This window comes from Orbicella franksi, chromosome 11 (genome assembly GCF_964199315.1).
Source record: "Orbicella franksi chromosome 11, jaOrbFran1.1, whole genome shotgun sequence".
Taxonomy (NCBI): Eukaryota; Metazoa; Cnidaria; class Anthozoa; order Scleractinia; family Merulinidae; genus Orbicella; species Orbicella franksi.
The window spans coordinates 3,613,976-3,631,841 of record NC_138155.1 but is presented as its reverse complement, the minus strand read 5'-3'; the positions used below and the strand labels follow the sequence as shown (position 1 = coordinate 3,631,841).

Genomic DNA, 17,866 nt, shown 5'->3' with positions numbered 1-17,866 from the left:
GGCCCGAATGCGAAAAACTCCTTCGCGCGACCCACGTTCGCCTCGTACGGGAACGCTTACTACGCAGGATAATTTGCCTTGACCCAAAATGCACCGCTGACTCATATACATAATTATACTGTCTATTTTGGACTGACTGGTAAATATGGTGAACTCTCATTTAATTATTTTATTTTAAAACAAGCTCTTGTTATTCTTTGACACTACATCATGTACAAGTTAATATGATAACATTGTTCCAATTCCATTTTAAAATTTATAAGCTGTCTGTGTAAAAAACCTGTTATTTGATTTTTGTATTTCTTTTCTATTTCCACTCAGGTGTATAAATAAGTACTGGCAAATTTAATATTGCGGGGTAACCCTGCGATCAAATAGCATTCCATCGGGGGGGAGGGGGGGGGGGAATTAGAAATACTCCTAGTCGCTTCATGCTACAGAAGCTGGGATAAGTGCCGACCTCATGGGCCACTTGGCTCAAATGCAGACTTTACTTCCACTTTGGAGTTGCTGTTTGTCCCTTTTTTAGAACGAATGCTCGTGCAAAACATTTTACAAGAAAATGACTTGATTCTCAAGAGAATGAACGTACAGGTGGCATGCATTTTCATATGAATACTTTTGCACAAAGACTTGTTTTACCACAGAGGCAAAAATCAACTATTCATCCGTGAGCTGGCTCAGGGAGCCTTTGATTCAGATCGGCAATAGCCTCAGGGGTGCTTGCTAGGGATAAAGCCAAAAACCGAAAGGAATTAAAATAATGTAAAGGAAACATCAAACTTCAGGTTAGACAAAGGAAACGACTGGACTTGACGTAATTGACATTTGAAAGGGAGTGTTAAATGCCATGCGGAAAAACACAATACCGTACTAAAAGAATGAAATGCAACTAAGTATTCACAAACAATAGGGTAAAAAACAGTCCCACGAACTTGAATTTGTGTAAACTTAACTGCCATTAAAAGCCTAACACGAAATGAAGAAAGCCGTACAACACAAACAGCTCTACAATGATTGAGCACACCGATGAGCAAACATCTGCGTGTTTAGGTCCCTGGACCAAACCAAAATGTTTGTTAAATACACCAGACCAAACAGAAAACAACGGAAAGATTTCCAATAAAAGCAAAACTACGAAAGGAACTAATGACCAAAATATTATTCACAGTAAATGCCGGCAAGATATTCCATATAACCCCATACATTTATTATGCATGCAGCTCTTTGTTAAACTAAACAATAGCCTAAACAATAGATTTACGCGCTTAGAATGACTATAAAACTTTTAATTTTTTACGAAGTCACGGCCAACGCCCAAACTACGAAAAATACGACCAAACATTAAGAAATGGTCAAACTAACAACCAACAACATAAAGCTAAGACCGAACATACCAGCGGGTATTTAGAAATAGTCGAACTGACGACCAGCTGCCAAACAACGGACTTTAGATGCCTAAACATCTAAAAGAAATAGACGAACTAAACCAACAACAAACAACGACAGTCGAACACACGATCAAACAAAATTTTTTTAGAAAATTGTGGAACTTACAACCAACAACGCTACGGTTGACCTCACGACCAAACAGAAGGAAAAGTCGAACTGACGACCAACGACAATCAACTACGGTCAAACACATGACCAAATATTTAGAAACAGTCGAACTTATGACCAACTGCCAAACTACGCTCGAACACATGACTGAACATAAGGAATAGCCGAACTGACGACCAACGACAAACAACTACGGTCGAACACACGACCAAATATTTAGAAACAGTCGAACTTACGACCAACCGCCAAACTACGGTCGAACACACGACCAAACATAAAGAAATAGTCGCCCTGACGACCAACAACATACAACTACGGTCGAACACACGACCAAACAGTGTAGAAAATAGTCGAACTTACAACCAACAGAAAAACCACAGTCGAACACACGACCAAACATTAAAATGACAGTAAAACACCTGGCCAACAAGCACTCAAAAGGCCGCAAAACTAAATTCGAAACTACAAACTTCGGCCTGTAGCGGCTTGGTCTCCTCCAACAACTGCCACTGGAGCCGGTGGCACAGTTGGAGCTGGTGGAGTGGCAGGCGGGACAACAGCAAGAGCAACTAAAGTGTCTAAGTTAGGATCAACAGGTACCACTGGTGCGGTCATGAGAGCTTTGGCGACGAACGGTGAAGAATGAAAAAAAGCAACGCGACGCTGGTCTTAAGCGTAACGGGCAAGAGAGGCTGAAATAACCTAAAACACACTGTTTAAATAGGGCATTGAATACCCAGGGAAACTAGAATGAATGGTACCAATGCGTGAGAACGCTAGAAGCATAATAACATTAAGGCAATTCCCCTGAAATAAAACTGCCGATAGGTTTTTGTTCAAACATTGTCCACTGAATATTTATCATATAAGAACTTTAATTATGAAATAAAAAAGGGGATGCCCATGCTCGTTAAGGGAAGTGAGGGATTGAAAATGTCCCATTTTAGCATTATTTAATACTTATTACAAGAACGCATTCCAAGTTATTGTAAACTCTTTGTGAGCCCAGACTCATGAAAACACGACTCAAACTACAGTGAATACTTGTGTCGGACACAAAATAATAAACTTTTAAGTTTGATTTTGACAGACAGCTGAATCCTTGTTAAAATATTGGAACCAAATTGCTTGCCACAGCTATCAAGCTGCAAAATAGAAAAGACTACAGTGCAGCTGCTATTTTCCTTATTCAATTTTCAACAAAAGAAATCAGATCAGTCTTTTCTCACGCAAAGCTAATGATTAGTTGATTAAAATGACTGGAAAAAAATTTGGGGTGCCGAGCTCGTTAGTGAGCTAACAGCCATTTTTCAACTGACAGAACTCACTATCAAGGCAAATACGCCATGTTTTCAAAAACTGCGCGTGCACGAGCATGGGCTAATGACGCGATAAATTATGCGCAGTAAGAATGCGCAATGCAAATGTGAAGAATCACCTTTAAGTGAGGCAAGATTCGTGCCTATCGTGTCAGTGAAAATATCAAAGGGTATCTAGAGCAAATCCCTCCTGACAAAGAGTAAATTTAAATGGTTAAAACGAAATAATTTATGACCCAACGTATTTGGTGAAATTGAGTGTGGCATTTCTTGAAAGTAGACCATCGGTTCTTTTGCTGGGTTACAAAAACTAGTTTTTGTGTTTACTGAAACACAGGTGGTCAATAAGAAACCGGAAACTTCAAATACCCCATTCACTGAATTGCAACAGACAAATAAAACTCTAATTACGCGAAATCCTCAAGGACATATTTCCCGCAAGAGTCAAATTCTCTATTCCGATTGTTCTCTCAACAGTGGCATGGAATGGGTTATCTTGTAGCGCCTAGCCGTGGAACCAAAACGCAAAGCCCCTAAAATAACGTTTTTGCCAAGAAAAAAAAAACAGCTTGGTTCGCGTTTTTGAGTTGCAAAGCTGACCAAGTCCTTTCCAGCCTAATTGCAATAGTTGAGAAGTTTATTCTTTTTGCCGATGCTGACGACAAATCCACCAAGTGTGTTTCCTTAGAAACAAACTATTTCGCCTCTCAGACTTTGTTTTGCCATCGAGTGTTAGTCTCCCATGCTTGAAACGAGTGTTTTGCCTGGAAATAGGCATTTATAACATTTCAACTGCTGGTACTGGGCAAAGCTGTAGCAGGCGAGAGATAACCTAAAAAGGTTGGGCAATGATTTCAAACGAAAATGCCAGCTCGTTTCCTCTTCCTCGTTTATTTCTTTTGTTGAATTTCTTGCAACATCGATATCAATTAATTTTATTGTTCTCGGACAAGTGCATTTTAGTAATTCACTTTTTGTTCATTTCTTTTGGTCCCTAGCCACTTTATGCAGTCCACCATGTTTGCTGGTAGCAAACGCATCAGATGTTGTTGCCATGGATTATAAGACTTCTGCTCTAAGTTCGGTTGTGTCGGGTTTAACAAGAGCTGTTGCTGTAGATATACATTTCAGCTTGGGTTACATATTCTGGAGTGATGTAGCAGAACAAAACATCAAACGTTTCCGCATTGATGTAGCAAGCACGACAACAATTATCACTGGCATTGGAGTTTGTGCTGGACTGGCGGTGGACTGGAGGGCATCACAGCTGTATTGGACTGATACCACGTATCATACCATATCAGTATCAAACACAGATGGCAATAACCAAGGTCTTTTAATATCTTCAGGCCTTGAACAACCCAGAGCAATAGCTCTGGACCTTGATAACAGGTACATTAAAGCCGATTACAACAGCTCCATTATTAGTTTGTTTTTAATTAAGGAACGTAGTAACTTGTCTTCTACAAACGCCTCTCTTGGATTTCTTCTTGTTTTCAGAGGGGTTTAATGGTTAATGTCTTAGGGAATGTTGGGCTTGCACGCACGAAAGAAGACAGCTTGGTAACATTTTCTAAAAATGACAACGGAAACAAAAATATATAATGCATGATCAACATACCCTTGTGAGATAACTTTAAGAATCCCTAGGAATTCCTAGGAAAAAATTCCTAGGAATTCCTAAGAACTCCTAGGAATTCCTAGGAATCTAAGGTGTGAATTTTCACGGTAATTCGGACTCGGAATTCCTAGGAATTCCAACTGAAATGTACTCACCTTGAAAATTCCTTAAAATTCCCAAAAATTCCCAGGAATTTCTGAGAATAACTTGGAATTTGTAGGATTTTTTGAGAATAGGTTGGAATTTTTTGGAAAATCTGAGAAAACTGGGAATTTTGTATCATTTGTAGGCCAGACAAAATTTTGATGATTAATGCCCAGCATTAAAATAACAAATAAAGTCACTGATATCACATCAAACAGATTTTAAATGAATGGTTTATTACATTGGCTTTCATGAATTTAAACATAAGAATAATTATCCTGTTTCTTTTTCATTACATCAAGAATTAAAAGTAAAACTGAAAACAGATGTGAAGGTCAAACTTTTACATGTTTGATAAAAAGAGAACTTTTTCAGACAATTTACTTACTTTTTTGGTTTACAAATCCAACGACTTTCCATACACAAGATTTTAGCTTAAATTATTGTTATTATGTGGAACAAATCTGGATTTTCATGATTGTAAGGGATCAATGATAAGAACAAAACTGAAACATTCCTTAAAATTAAAAAAGGCTGCGTTTGGGCAAACTTAGCTGCTCTTCAGTTATTTCTGTTGATTCTGCAGCTTCTTTTGTTGCCCTCTAATTAGGGTGTCAACAGCTAGCCTCTTCATCTTCTTCTTTGTTGTATGACACCTAAAACAAAGTTAAAAAAATACATTACAATGCGATATATATGAGGTACTGTAAGACTGAGATCCAAATATTTATGTGCTCACAGTTTAATACATGCAGCTAATTAAGACCTGACTGTAAGCTGGTTGAAATGTTAAAAGAGAAGACTTGATAATTGTGAAGGTGCTTGTATACTATTGATAAATATGTTATATAAATCTTGAGCTTACTGTAGATTAAATCAAGGTTTTCCTTCTATAAGTGTATCAACAACTCTCGAATTGGAGGATATATACCGCGGTTTTTAGCGAAATTTCGACATTAGAAATATTAAAAAAAGACACTTAAAACATTAAAGGAACATTTAAATAATAGAGTAAACACAAAAGAATATAAGGATGGACAAAAATTGAAGATCAACACGGATTGCCATACAGCCAGGCTGAAACACACAGGAGACATATCAAACTCATGCACACTGGCTGCCTCGTTGGAGTTTTTGTCAAGAACTTTGACTGGGATCAGAGAGAACTGCTATATTTGTTTCGTTTGAACAAGTGTGGCGAGAGAAACGTCTTGTTATTAACAAATCAAATTGTTTAGGCACGCACTCTAGATCTGGTCAACCTAAATTGTTTCAACTTTGCTTTAGCCAGAATTCATTTCATGCCATGACTGAGTGACCCACTCTTGTATGATTCGTGATGATAAAGTTCATTCAAAAGCTTTTGTCTAAATACAAGAATTTACTTTGTATAATATATGGTTACTTGAATTCGATTACTCACCAAATAATTTTGTATACGACTAATCTGCTCTTGAATTTTTCCCCGTTGAAACATCCACAGTAAGACTTTCTTTTAGCTCCAAATCTTCGCCAAAAATAACTTGTTTCTCGTTAATGACACTCACGCTGTTTTCCTCTGGTCACAGGACCGCAGCAAAAACCATTTTAATATAATTTTGGGAGTGAAATCTACTAAAACGCACGAGCGATCAACTTTGAATTCAAAGATGGGTGCCAAAAGAGAATGAATAAAGCGGTCTTTGTCACTTTCAGTCACGAGGATAGTCACGTGAAAATTCGCGTGCTGTGATTGGTTCAGTTGATCAGTTGAGGGGAGAATGGAAACTGGAGAAGAAGGAGAGAGACTGGCAACGAGGTTGCCGGACCACTCGCTTTCGATGGCAAGTCTGTTTCCCTTTCCAAGCTGTTTTGGTGGTCTTTTGAAAGATGGGTCTTGCTTCAAAAGGAAAAAACTACACAAACTTTTTACGAAGAAATCAAGGAGGAAAATGAAACGTACTTTAACTGGTTGATCTGTTCCCGACGGTTGTCAAGATAACAAAGGATCGTGAGGCACTTAAATCAAGTTTACTGCAAAGGTAAGGAATCCAATTTTAAAGGGATTTTCTGTTATGATAAGCTATAATTCTAAATAAATCAAACTAAGCAATGCATTGTGTACTCTTTAAAAACCCCAAAAGCCGAAATTCACCTTAAAGGTTTCAGATCGACCTGAGGAAACGAGATAAATTCTGCGAAATAAGCTTAAGCTTGTTGTAAGTCCACCAAATCAATTTTGAGAGCCAACGTGTTTCAACACCCAGTCAGCACAATCCAGCAAGTATAAATTTGCAATGCTTGTCATTTTTTCCTTTGAATTATTTATAAGGATTAACATGATATTAGATCTATAGTCTTTTCAATACATCAAGATGTAGGCTTTTTTATTTGTTATTTATTTATGTCAGTTATTTATTTGTTTCCCACTGACTCATAATCTTTTTGATTCTTTTGATTTTGTTGTGTCATGAATTAAAGTGACCGCAAGGACAAGGAAATACAAGAAACATATTGATGATCCCACCATACCCATACCAAAATCTACAAGATTCGACCACATCAATCGCCTAAAGCAGTCTTCACAAGCCAGTTGACGTCATCTCCCTCTCTTGCATCACTTTTTCCTGGAGATCATTTCCAGTACCATGAACAGAACACCTCAGAGTTTTCGCCGGGCTCACCTGAGTGAGATGGCTGTTGGCAAAAATGTTGTGGATGACTTTGATGGATTATGGAGTCAACCTTTATGCAAGAATTGAAGCTTCACAGAAGCATTTGATGAAATTGAGTTGCCTATACCTGAAAAGACTACAGAAATACCAATTGGTGTAATACGCAACAACTCAGATTTGTCCACAGACAGTGATTCAGATAATGAGGTTGAAGTTTCAGCTCCGACTCCTCTGAAGAAATTGAGCACTGACACTGACGGCCATTCACTGGACTCCCCTGATGAAAGTGAAAGTGAAAAAAACATTTTCTGCCAAAGAATATGCCTGTATGGCTATTCTGGCTTTAACTTCAAGACATTGTGTGACAATGAGAGGATGCTAAAGATATCCTTGTTTTAATGAAAGTACCGGTAATTTGTCCAGAGAATTGAATGTCACAGTACAGTTTTACAAACGTACAGCAAGTGTGTGGAAACTGTGAGCTTTTCATTGATGACATCTGTGAGAGATGTCTTCCTCTTTTTCCTAAAGTCATAAAGGATCAAGTTAAAAATTGTTCAACAGTGGGCTGTGATGGGTATGTGTGTGAATCTACAATTATATTAAATATATATATGCATACATATACTTTTGGTTTTATTGAAATTGTAAATAATATATATTCATTTACGCTGACAGAATTTTTTGCTTAATCTATTTATCAAATCTAAGAGCATCCATTTTTCTATCAGTTAAACTCTGGGTGTTTGAGTTAAGGGTCCACGGGCACATATACACTAACAAATCATGCTGAATCTAAAAAGCAATGTTGTCAGTGCTATAGTTTTATGTTGAGTTGTTAGACTTAAACTGGAATTAATGTACATTTGTTTGGAAATAATTACCTTGGAGCTTGGCAACAATAAAAAGGTATGGAACTCCAGAGAAATGATCCTGTTGATTTATACTAATTCACAGAAACTGATTCATGCACTGAGTTCATCTTAATTTTGACATTTTGGGAAATTTATACAAATTTCCAACAATATTTCATGTGTGTTAGCTATTCCCAAAAATTCCTAGATATTCCAAACACATTTTTTAAAACAGTCTGAGAAATAATAGGAGTTCCTAGGAATTCCCAATAATTCCCAGTCATACTTGTCACTATTCCCAAATATTCCCAGAAATTCCAAGGTCTTGGATTAAACATAATTTGCATGGCTTGGAATAACTTGGAATTCCCAATAATTCCCAGTCATACTTCCACTATTCCCAAATATTCCCAGAAATTCCAAGGTCTTGGATGAAGCATAATTTGCATGTCTTGGAATAACTACTGGGAATTTATTTCGCAGGGGTAAGCATACTATGACAACGTAAATTACAAGTAATATATTAAACACGAAAGACAGTGTTTGACCAGATTTCCAAACACCGAGAAGAGATAATCAAAATTAAGATAAAAACGTCAGCTGGCTAAAAACTTTCAAAAAAGAACATGAGCTTTCGGCTGTCAATCTACAACCTTCGACGGATAAAAAATGGAATACAAAATGATAAAATATATGCAATAAAAGGCAAGATAAAAATAACAAGAAGAACAAAAGGAAAGTAAAAATGTGTAAATTAGGTGATCATTGTTTAAAAAGAATACTATGCTGGTTTGGAATCGACTTAGAATTATTGTCACAATGCTTGGTAGCAGGGGTGTGCCAAGCCTCCAAAGTTTTTCTTATGTAAAAAAAGCCTTTTGTTGATGACACTAGAATTATCAAAATCTATGCTATGGTCGAATGACCACGCATGTTTCGCAATGTTTGATCCGTTAGCACATGTTTTGACATTCCTGATATGTTCTTTCTTAAAAATACTGACCGGTCGGTTTCTCCTACATACATGTTACACCAATCACAATCGGCACAGGATATTTTATAAATCACGTTCGGTTGATGTTCAATAGATGGTCTGAATTTGGGAGAAGGAAATTCTTGTTGTCAAGTCTTGAAGGACTTATTTACAATTTGAATGTCGTGCCTTCGAAGAATTCTTGTTAGTGGTTGCGTGACACCATTGATGACGGGAACCACAGCAAAACTGTTAGGATTCTCTTGAGGCGCAGCTTATTATTTTAAAAAAGATGCAAACCCCGGATGCAAACCAATTCTTCAGGTGTGGGAATGGCGTGTGTGGGTGGTTTGGAAAATTTCTTCTTTAGATGTTGGAAATAACATAGGAGGGAAAGTTGTTGGCTCGCAGGGCATCAGTGACGTGGTTGATTTCGGTATTTTTCCCTTGCGATGTACTAGGGAGTTTAATTGCACGGTGTAAGAGGGTCTCAGCTGTGCTAATCTTGTGGCGTTTGTTATGGTGAGAAGAAAAGTCTAAATATCTGTCCGCGTGGGTTGCTTTGCGATATACACCTATAGTGATCGTGTTATCCTCGTGGGAAACCAAAATATCTAAGAAAGCGATCTGTTGGTCAGATTCCTCTTCAATAGTGAATGAGATGTATGGGTCGATGGAATTAAGTGTAGTATGAAAGGAGTGGACAGCATTCCTGTTGATGATACAGAAGCTGTTATCCACATAGCGTTTCCATACTTAAGGTTGTACTTCAGACGTGTTAATAGCCACTTCTTCGATCGCTTCCATGCACAAGTTCGCCACCACATAACAACTACTTTATTTATGATGACAGATATGCAAACAGATCCATAGTTGCGCGATGGGTAGCCCCGTCAGCCCTATGGAGCTGAAAGCTCATCTTTTTCGAAATTTTTTAGCCAGCAAACGTGGTTATCTTAATTTTGATTGTCTCATCCTGGCTGCGCTTCAATCTTAAACCGAGAAGAGAGTTGAAAATACGAGCGGGGCGGAGTATTTTTGACGAACTTCGAGGTGTTTGGAAATGTCAAACACTGTCTTTAGTGTTTGATATATCTTCTCAATCAAAACTAACACAAAGGAGAAAACGGAAAATTAAAATCATAAAAATTTATGCTAATTAAGATCAGATATCCAAACACCGCCACGGTCATGATTTCCTTTGTTTAAACTTGATTAATTATTAATGAGTTTGAGAAACTTAGTTTTAAAAGCATTTGGTGTTTGAGATTTGGCGACGGTTTATTTTCATCAATAGTTAGAAGCTATCTTTATGTATACAAGATTTCAAATTTCACGAGAGTGTTTACCTTAATTAGGCTCTATATGAGTGCATTCAGCAGGGCCGGATCTAGATGAGAATTCTAACATAACATCATAACTTTGTTTCAAAGAACAGTCAGAGGAAAAATCTAACTGCCAAATCAGGAGATTTATGTATACATATAACCATGGTGCTTGTTTTTCACCACAGCTTAATGTTCTGGACTGATTGGGGAACCAAGAAAAAAATTGAAAGAGCTTCATTAAATGGAGGCCAAAGAGTCGCCATAGTAACAAAGTCTCTGTATTTTCCCAATGGTATCGACCTTGACAGAGGAAATAAGCGTATCTTTTGGGTGGATGCAGGACATGGCAGTTGCAGAGTGGAGTCTGTCGATTACAATGGCAACAACAGGAAGCTGCTTTATCACCTCGAGGGGTTGCATCCGTTTGGACTGACACTCATTCCACCTTTCTTGTTTTTTACTGATTGGATAACAGCTGAAGATATCCATCAGCTGGATGCTACCACTGGCAAAGTGATCCGCAAGTATAGCGTCAACGGTGGACAACCCATGGGCATCGTAGCTTACGATGCTTCCCGACAACCTGCAGGTATTTAAAGGGACTTTTGCAGACTAGGGCTACAATGTAGGTATGCCAAGTGTGGTGACAATGTTTTGGCATGACTCGGGTGCGACTGAGTTTTGCAGACTAGGGCTATGTATGCTAAGTGTGGTGACTATGTTTTGGCATGACTCGGGTGCGACTGACATCTGTGCAATGGTGGCCAACAAATTATCGGTTTTTAAAGTTGCATTGTTTTTTTCTCTAAATTTTACCTAGTGGTACATAAGTAGCAGAGTGTCTAAGGGCCTGTTTACATGGAAGGAGGGTGCCCCGGCTAACCGGGCTACCTGGCTGACCGAGCTACCCTGGGAGGGCTAACTTCTCATACGTTTCTTTAGAAAGCGCATTGAAGCGTTTACATGCTGGACAGGGTAGCCCGCCTACCTGGGGCACCCTGTCTACTTGCCCGAGGCACCAGGCTAGGCAGGATAGCTTTTTACCATGTAAACGGTTTGTGCCGGGCTATCCTGGCTAGCCGAGGTGAGATAAACCGCGAAAACATGGCGGCACGAGGTGAATTTTTTGTTAGTTACCATTAACAACAGTCTTATACACTGAAAAGAGGCCGCTAGCGGAATGAGTGACAAAAAAATCAAACTTGCCCCCAAAAAAGTTTCTTTGGTCGGCCATTTTGTTTGTTGTGCTTAGCGGGCGCTCAAAAGATAGCCCACGCAGCCCACTCACTGTTCCGCTTAGGCGAGTTGCATGTAAAGGCGGGCTATGTGTCAACCTTTCTAACCAAGTAGCCCGGTTAGCCAGGGCACCCTCCCTCCAAGTAAATATGCAGAAACCAAAACACACCGTCACTGCTTGATATTTCTTACAACGTTACTGATATGTATCACGCTCTCTGCTGTCGTTTGTCTGGAGCACGGATGGTGCAGTGGTGATAGCGCTCGCTTTCATCTTACCACTGTGGCGGGGGTTCGATTCCGGCCCAGTTCCATAAGTGGGTTGAGTTTGTTGTTGGTTCTCGCCTTGCTCCGAGGGTTTTTCTCTGAGTTCTCTGGTTCTCCTCCCTCCACAAAAACCAACACTCCACATTCCAATTCAACCACGACAGAGAACCCGCTTGAAAACCAGCGAAGGCTGATGTGCCTTCCTTTCTAAATATTGTAATTGTTTTATAACATTTTCAACGTCTTCTCTTTTAAGCTTCAAATCCTTGCACTGTAAACAATGGAGGATGCAGCCATTTCTGTGTAGTAACATCATCAGGTTATGAGTGTGTATATCCAACTGGAACAGCTGTTAAAGAAGATGGCAAGACATCCAAAAACAGTAAGTCGTTTGTGTTTTGGGTAAAGTTGTTTTTTATATTGCCTGACCACCATAAACGAACATATTTTCTTTCAATGAAGTTGTTACGAACATGCTGCAAAATATATAGTTGTTACAACTCAGACGCTCAGATGTCGTAACAGAGCAGGAATGGTAATGAGTATTTTCTCTTCTTTCAGATTAATGTGCAGATCTGTATCAAATGTAAACCGTTATATATGGCTTACATAATGGCGCAGCTATCACATGACGCCAGTCAATTTCAATGTTAATGAGCCAATAGAACGCGAAACGATAACTCTAAGGGTATCTAGAGTAAATCCTTCCTGACAAAGAGTGAATTTAAATGGTTAAAACGAAATAATTTATGACCCAACATATTCGGTGAAATTGAGTGTGGTATTCGTGGAAAGTAGACCATCGGTTCTTTTTCTGGGTTACAAAAATTATGTTTTGTGTTTACCAAAACGTAGGTGATCAATAAGAAACCGGAAACTTAAAATACCCCATTGACTGAATAGCTACAGACAAATAAAACTCTAATTACGCGCAATCCTCAAGGATATATTTTCCGCAAGAGTCAAATTCTCTATTCCGATTGTTCTCTCAACAGTGGCATGGAATGGGTTATGTTGTAGCGCCTAGCCGTGGAACCAAAACGCAAAGCTCCTAAAATAACATTTTTACCAAGATAAAAAAAGCTTGGTTCGCGTTTTTGAGTTGCAAAGCTGACCAAGTCCTTTCCAGCCTAATTGCAACAGTTGAGAAGTTTATTCTTTTTGCCGATGCTGACGACAAATCCACCAAGTATGTTTCCTTAGACACGAACTATTTGGCCTCTCAGACTTTGTTTTACCATCGAGTGTTAGTGTCCCTTGCTCGAAACGAGTGTTTTGCCTGGAAATAGGCATTTATAACATTTCAACTGCTGGTACTGGGCAAAGCTGTAGCAGGCGAGAGATAACCTAAAAAGGTTGGGCAATGATTTCAAACGAAAATGCCAGCTCGTTTCCTCTTCCTCGTTTATTTCTTTTGTTGAATTTCTTGCAACATCGATATCAATTAATTTTATTGTTCTCGGACAAGTGCATTTTAGTAATTCAATTTTTGTTCATTTCTTTTGGTCCCTAGCCACTTTATGCAGTCCACCATGTTTGCTGGTAGCAAACGAATCAGATGTTGTTGCCATGGATTATAAGACTTCTGCTCTAAGTTCGGTTGTTTCGGGTTTAACAAGAGCTGTTGCCGTAGATATACATTTCAGCTTGGGTTACATATTCTGGAGTGATGTAGCAGAACAAAATATCAAACGTTTCCGCATTGACATAGTAAGCACGACAACAATTATCACTGGCATTGGAGTTTGTGCTGGACTGGCGGTGGACTGGAGGGCATCACAGCTGTATTGGACTGATACCACGTATCATACCATATCAGTATCAAACACAGATGGCAATAACCAAGGTCTTTTAATATCTTCAGGCCTTGAACAACCCAGAGCAATAGCTCTGGACCTTGATAACAGGTACATTAACGCCGATTACAACAGCTCCATTATTATTTTGTTTTAAAGAAACGTAATAATTTGTCTTCTCCAAACGCCTCTCTTGGATTTCTTCTTGTTTTCAGAGGGGTTTAATGGTGAATGTCTTAGGGAATGTTGGGCTTGAGGCTAAATTCGGTAGGAGTTTTGTGTTCACCAGGAGTTTCACGTTTGAAAACTTTTACACCCACGAAGAAGATAGCTTAGGAACACTTTCTAAATTTGACAACGGAAACAAACATATATAATACATGTACAACATAAGCACACTATGGCAACTTAAAATACAAACTGAGTTCTAAGAACGGTACCGTTTGAGATTTGGTGGATTTATTTTCGGGTATAGTTAGATAGACCTTACACGTCGTTGTTTATGTGTACAAGATTTCAAATTCTAGGCAAGTGTTACATTAATTAGGCTATATATGAATGCATACAGCATGGCCGAATTTAGATGAGAAATATAATATTACATTATAAATTTGTTTTAAAGAGCAGTCCGGGATAAAATCTAATCACCAAATCAGGAGATTTATTTATATCATATAACCATGCTGCCTTTTTTTTCACGACAGTTTAATGTTCTGGACTGATTGGGGAACCAAGAAAAAAATTGAAAGAGCTTCATTGAATGGAGGCCAAAGAGTCGCCATAGTAACAAAGTCTCTGTATTTACCCAATGGTATCGAAATTGACAGAGGAAATAAGCGTATCTTTTGGGTGGATGGAGGACATGGCAGTTGCAGAGTGGAGTCTGTCGATTACAATGGCAACAACAGGAAGCTGCTTTATCACCTCGAGGGGTTGCATCCGTTTGGACTGACACTCATTCCACCTTTCTTGTTTTTTACTGATTGGATAACAGCTGAAGATATCCATCAGCTGGATGCTACCACTGGCAAAGTGATCCGCAAGTATAGCGTCAACGGTGGAAAACCCATGGGCATCGTAGCTTACGATGCTTCCCGACAACCTGCAGGTATTTAAAGGGACTTTTGCAGACTAGGGCTATGTATGCCAATTGTGGTGACACCCACGCAAAACTGGCCAACAAATTATAGATTTTTAAAGTTGCATTGTTTTTTTCGCTAAATTTTATCTAGTGGTACATAAATAGGGAAGTATGTAAATGGGCTTTTATTTATGCCGTTTATTGCACACCGTTTATTGCTTGATATTTCTTACAACTTTACTGATATTTATTGCCCTCTGTGCTTCCGTTTGTCTGTAGCAGGGTTGGCGCAGTGGTGAGAGCGCTCGCCTCGGTCCCACCAATGTGGCCGGGGTTTGATTCCGCCCCGGTGCCATAAGTGGGCTGAGTTTTGTGTTCTCACCTTGCTCCGAGGGCTTTTCTCTGAGTTCTCTGGTTCTCCTCCCTCCACAAAAGCCAACACTCCACATTCCAATTCGACCTCTACAGAGAACTCGCGTGGAAACCATCAAAGGCTGATGTGCCTTACTTTTTAAATATTGTAATTCTTTGATAACATTTTCAACATCTTTTTTAAGCTTCAAATCCTTGCACTGTAAACAATGGAGGATGCAGCCATTTCTGTGTAGTTAAATCATCAGGTTATGAATGTGTATGTCCAACTGGAATAACTGTGAAAGATGATGGCAAGTCATGCGAGGATGGTAAGTCATTTGCGTTTTGGTTGAAGTTGGTTTTTATGTTGCTTGACATTTTCTTCCAATCGAGTTGTTATGAACATGCTGCATAATAGTTGTTAATACTCAGCCGCTCAGACGTCGTAACAGAGCAGGAATGGTAATGAGTCTTTTGTCTTCATTAAACAGAGTAATGTGCAGATCTTAATGAAATGATAAGTGTTACATATGTTATGATAGAGAATTGAGAATGCTGAGACATTCCGAAATTTTGTTTGCCGATATCATCCTTTTTTTCTGAGACAAAAATTGATGCCTCGATATCATCACTTTTTTTACAATGTCTCAGTATATATCTGAGCGATTTTGCAAAAACACGCCCGCTAAGTTTTCGCCTGGATTCGGGCGCTGGTAGGTAGGTAGGTAGGTAGGTAAGTAAGGAAGTAAGTAAGTAAGTAAACACTTTGTTTAGTGAGGGTAACACTAAAGAGCTAAAAGTCAATGAACTTGTGGCCCTCAAATACTCAAAAAATGAAAATAAAAGTGATAAAACTTGATTATTGACCGTAAAATGTTCGTTTAAGTAATTGGGTAAAGTGCCCTGAATAAGTTTCAGAACTACAGAACAAGACGAGATAATCAAAAATATTTTGAAAAGGTATTGTTTATATGAGAAAAAGAAACCAAATTCATTAGATCCATTTGTTACTAGAGCACAAAAGGGGAATTCAATTGAAACTTCTGTTTCTGCATCTTGTGAAAAATTAAGAGTAGATTTGTTAAAAATATTAAAGGCAGAAATATATTTGATTTCATTAAACGTTTAGATCCATGAGAAAGTAGCAGTGCAGTTAAAAGTAATAAAATACCTTATGTGGTTAATTTTAAACAAGGATTGAATTTAATGAAAGATGCATTTAAACCCAAACCTGTATCAATAGAAACTGCAAAAAGAAACGTAAGAAATATAAAAAGCGCATATCAGAGTTATAAAAGAAAAGGAGGGACAAAATCATTAGGAAAATGGGCAATAGATAATGGTTTTGCGTCTAAACCAACTTTTTAATTTTTTATATAAATAAATGTTATGAAAACATATTGTCTGGTTGAAAAAAGAAGACAGTTTCTTTGAAACCAATTGTAGAAAATACTAAAATTAATGGGAGATTAATTGAGAGTCGATTTGTCCATCTTGTAAGAGAATTAAGAGTAGATTTGTAAAAAGACCTCAAATAGGTGGGAATATTGCTATTGACGCTATAAAAACAGGCAACAATTTGCTGAAACTGTTGCTCCACAAACTAAAAAAAATGTTTTAGGATTATTGTTCAGGAAAGATAGCAAAGGATGCTTAATACTAAAACTGGTTTATTAAGTAAATCATTTTGGAGATCTTCAAAACGTTCTAAGAAAGGCAATGTACGTGATTGTCAATTTGTTATTGCTAAAGGAAAAAATAGAGTATGAATGAATTGCAAAAGCGGTTCTGGCATTGATTTGCACAAGGCTATTGGTTAATTACCAAAACCCAAGAAAGGTTGGACATTACCGGTGCATAAATATACAGGACCATAGAATGCTTTCCATAAGCAGGTTAAATGGGATAATAATGGAAACAATTCTGTCACTCCAGCTCCTAGTTTTGCTGCTTTAGGAAGAATATTAGGGTCTTCTTTAAAAGGTATTACTGATAATGTTTAACATTATAGAGGAATTGAAGGTTTTGCTCCAAAGAAATCGGGAAACAGAAAAAGCTAATTGATAGTGATTGGACTCAATTAGCTGATGACCAATCGTGAGAAAATTTCAAAAAAGAAAAGTTATTATAACTAGAAAAATTCCAAAAGAATAAAAATTCTCTTGATAATACATGGAGTGCAGATTTAGTTGAAATACCTGGATTGAGTAAATGGAATAAAGGTTATAAATATTTATTGAAAATACGCTTGGGCTATCCCTTTGAAAAATAAATCAGGTAAAACAGTTGCTTTAGAATTTGAAAATGTTATTAAAAAATCTCGCAGAAAGCCATTGAAAAGCCAAAAACATATTGATATCTTAGAGGAAAAATTAAACAGTATGCAAAAAGAAGTCATCTTCAGAGTCAATAGAATAGTGTTTGCCAGTCGATGGCGTTATAAGTCTGGTCCGTTGAACGTGATTGGTCAGTTTAGTTATGATGGTACGTGCTGTAAGACTCGTGTAAAGTTTGTCATAAGTCATTGGTCGGTTTCGATCCGTCTATTGTTAGTCAAATCGGTCTGTTCGAGGTCTGTCTATATTGTTAACCAAGTTGGTCTGTTAGAGATCCGTTTGTCGGTTTCGTTTCGTTACCAGCTTTCCAGGGTCAGTCAGTGTACTGCAGGTTCTCGTTAAA

The 17,866-nt window shown here is 38.1% G+C and overlaps 2 protein-coding genes across 2 annotated transcripts in view; both read left to right on the top strand.

The window, feature by feature from the left end:
- Nucleotides 1-17,866, top strand: part of LOC145502591 (low-density lipoprotein receptor-related protein 6-like) — a 222,467-nt gene that overhangs the window by 53,241 nt on the left and 151,360 nt on the right. The window contains exon 7 of the mRNA XM_081481914.1: nucleotides 15,391-15,516. Coding sequence (XP_081338040.1) covers nucleotides 15,391-15,516 — 126 coding nt within the window. The remainder of the gene's footprint in view (nucleotides 1-15,390; nucleotides 15,517-17,866) is intronic.
- On the top strand, nucleotides 2,458-14,868 carry LOC145503281 (low-density lipoprotein receptor-related protein 6-like). The gene is made up of 7 exons (XM_081482775.1): nucleotides 2,458-2,479; nucleotides 3,878-4,271; nucleotides 10,639-11,042; nucleotides 12,213-12,358; nucleotides 12,952-12,964; nucleotides 13,470-13,863; nucleotides 14,457-14,868. Exons 1-7 carry the CDS (start codon nucleotides 2,458-2,460, stop codon nucleotides 14,866-14,868), a joined length of 1,785 nt encoding a protein of 594 aa, XP_081338901.1.

Bases quoted from the DNA above. Each gene is read 5' to 3' on its own strand.
- LOC145503281 (XM_081482775.1), top strand. From the start codon at position 2,458: ATGCCCATGCTCGTTAAGGGAA. The intron at 11,043-12,212 runs GTATTTAAAGGG...TTCTCTTTTAAG, and splicing joins TGCTTCCCGACAACCTGCAG to CTTCAAATCCTTGCACTGTA. The intron at 13,864-14,456 runs GTACATTAACGC...TTTTCACGACAG, and splicing joins GCTCTGGACCTTGATAACAG to TTTAATGTTCTGGACTGATT.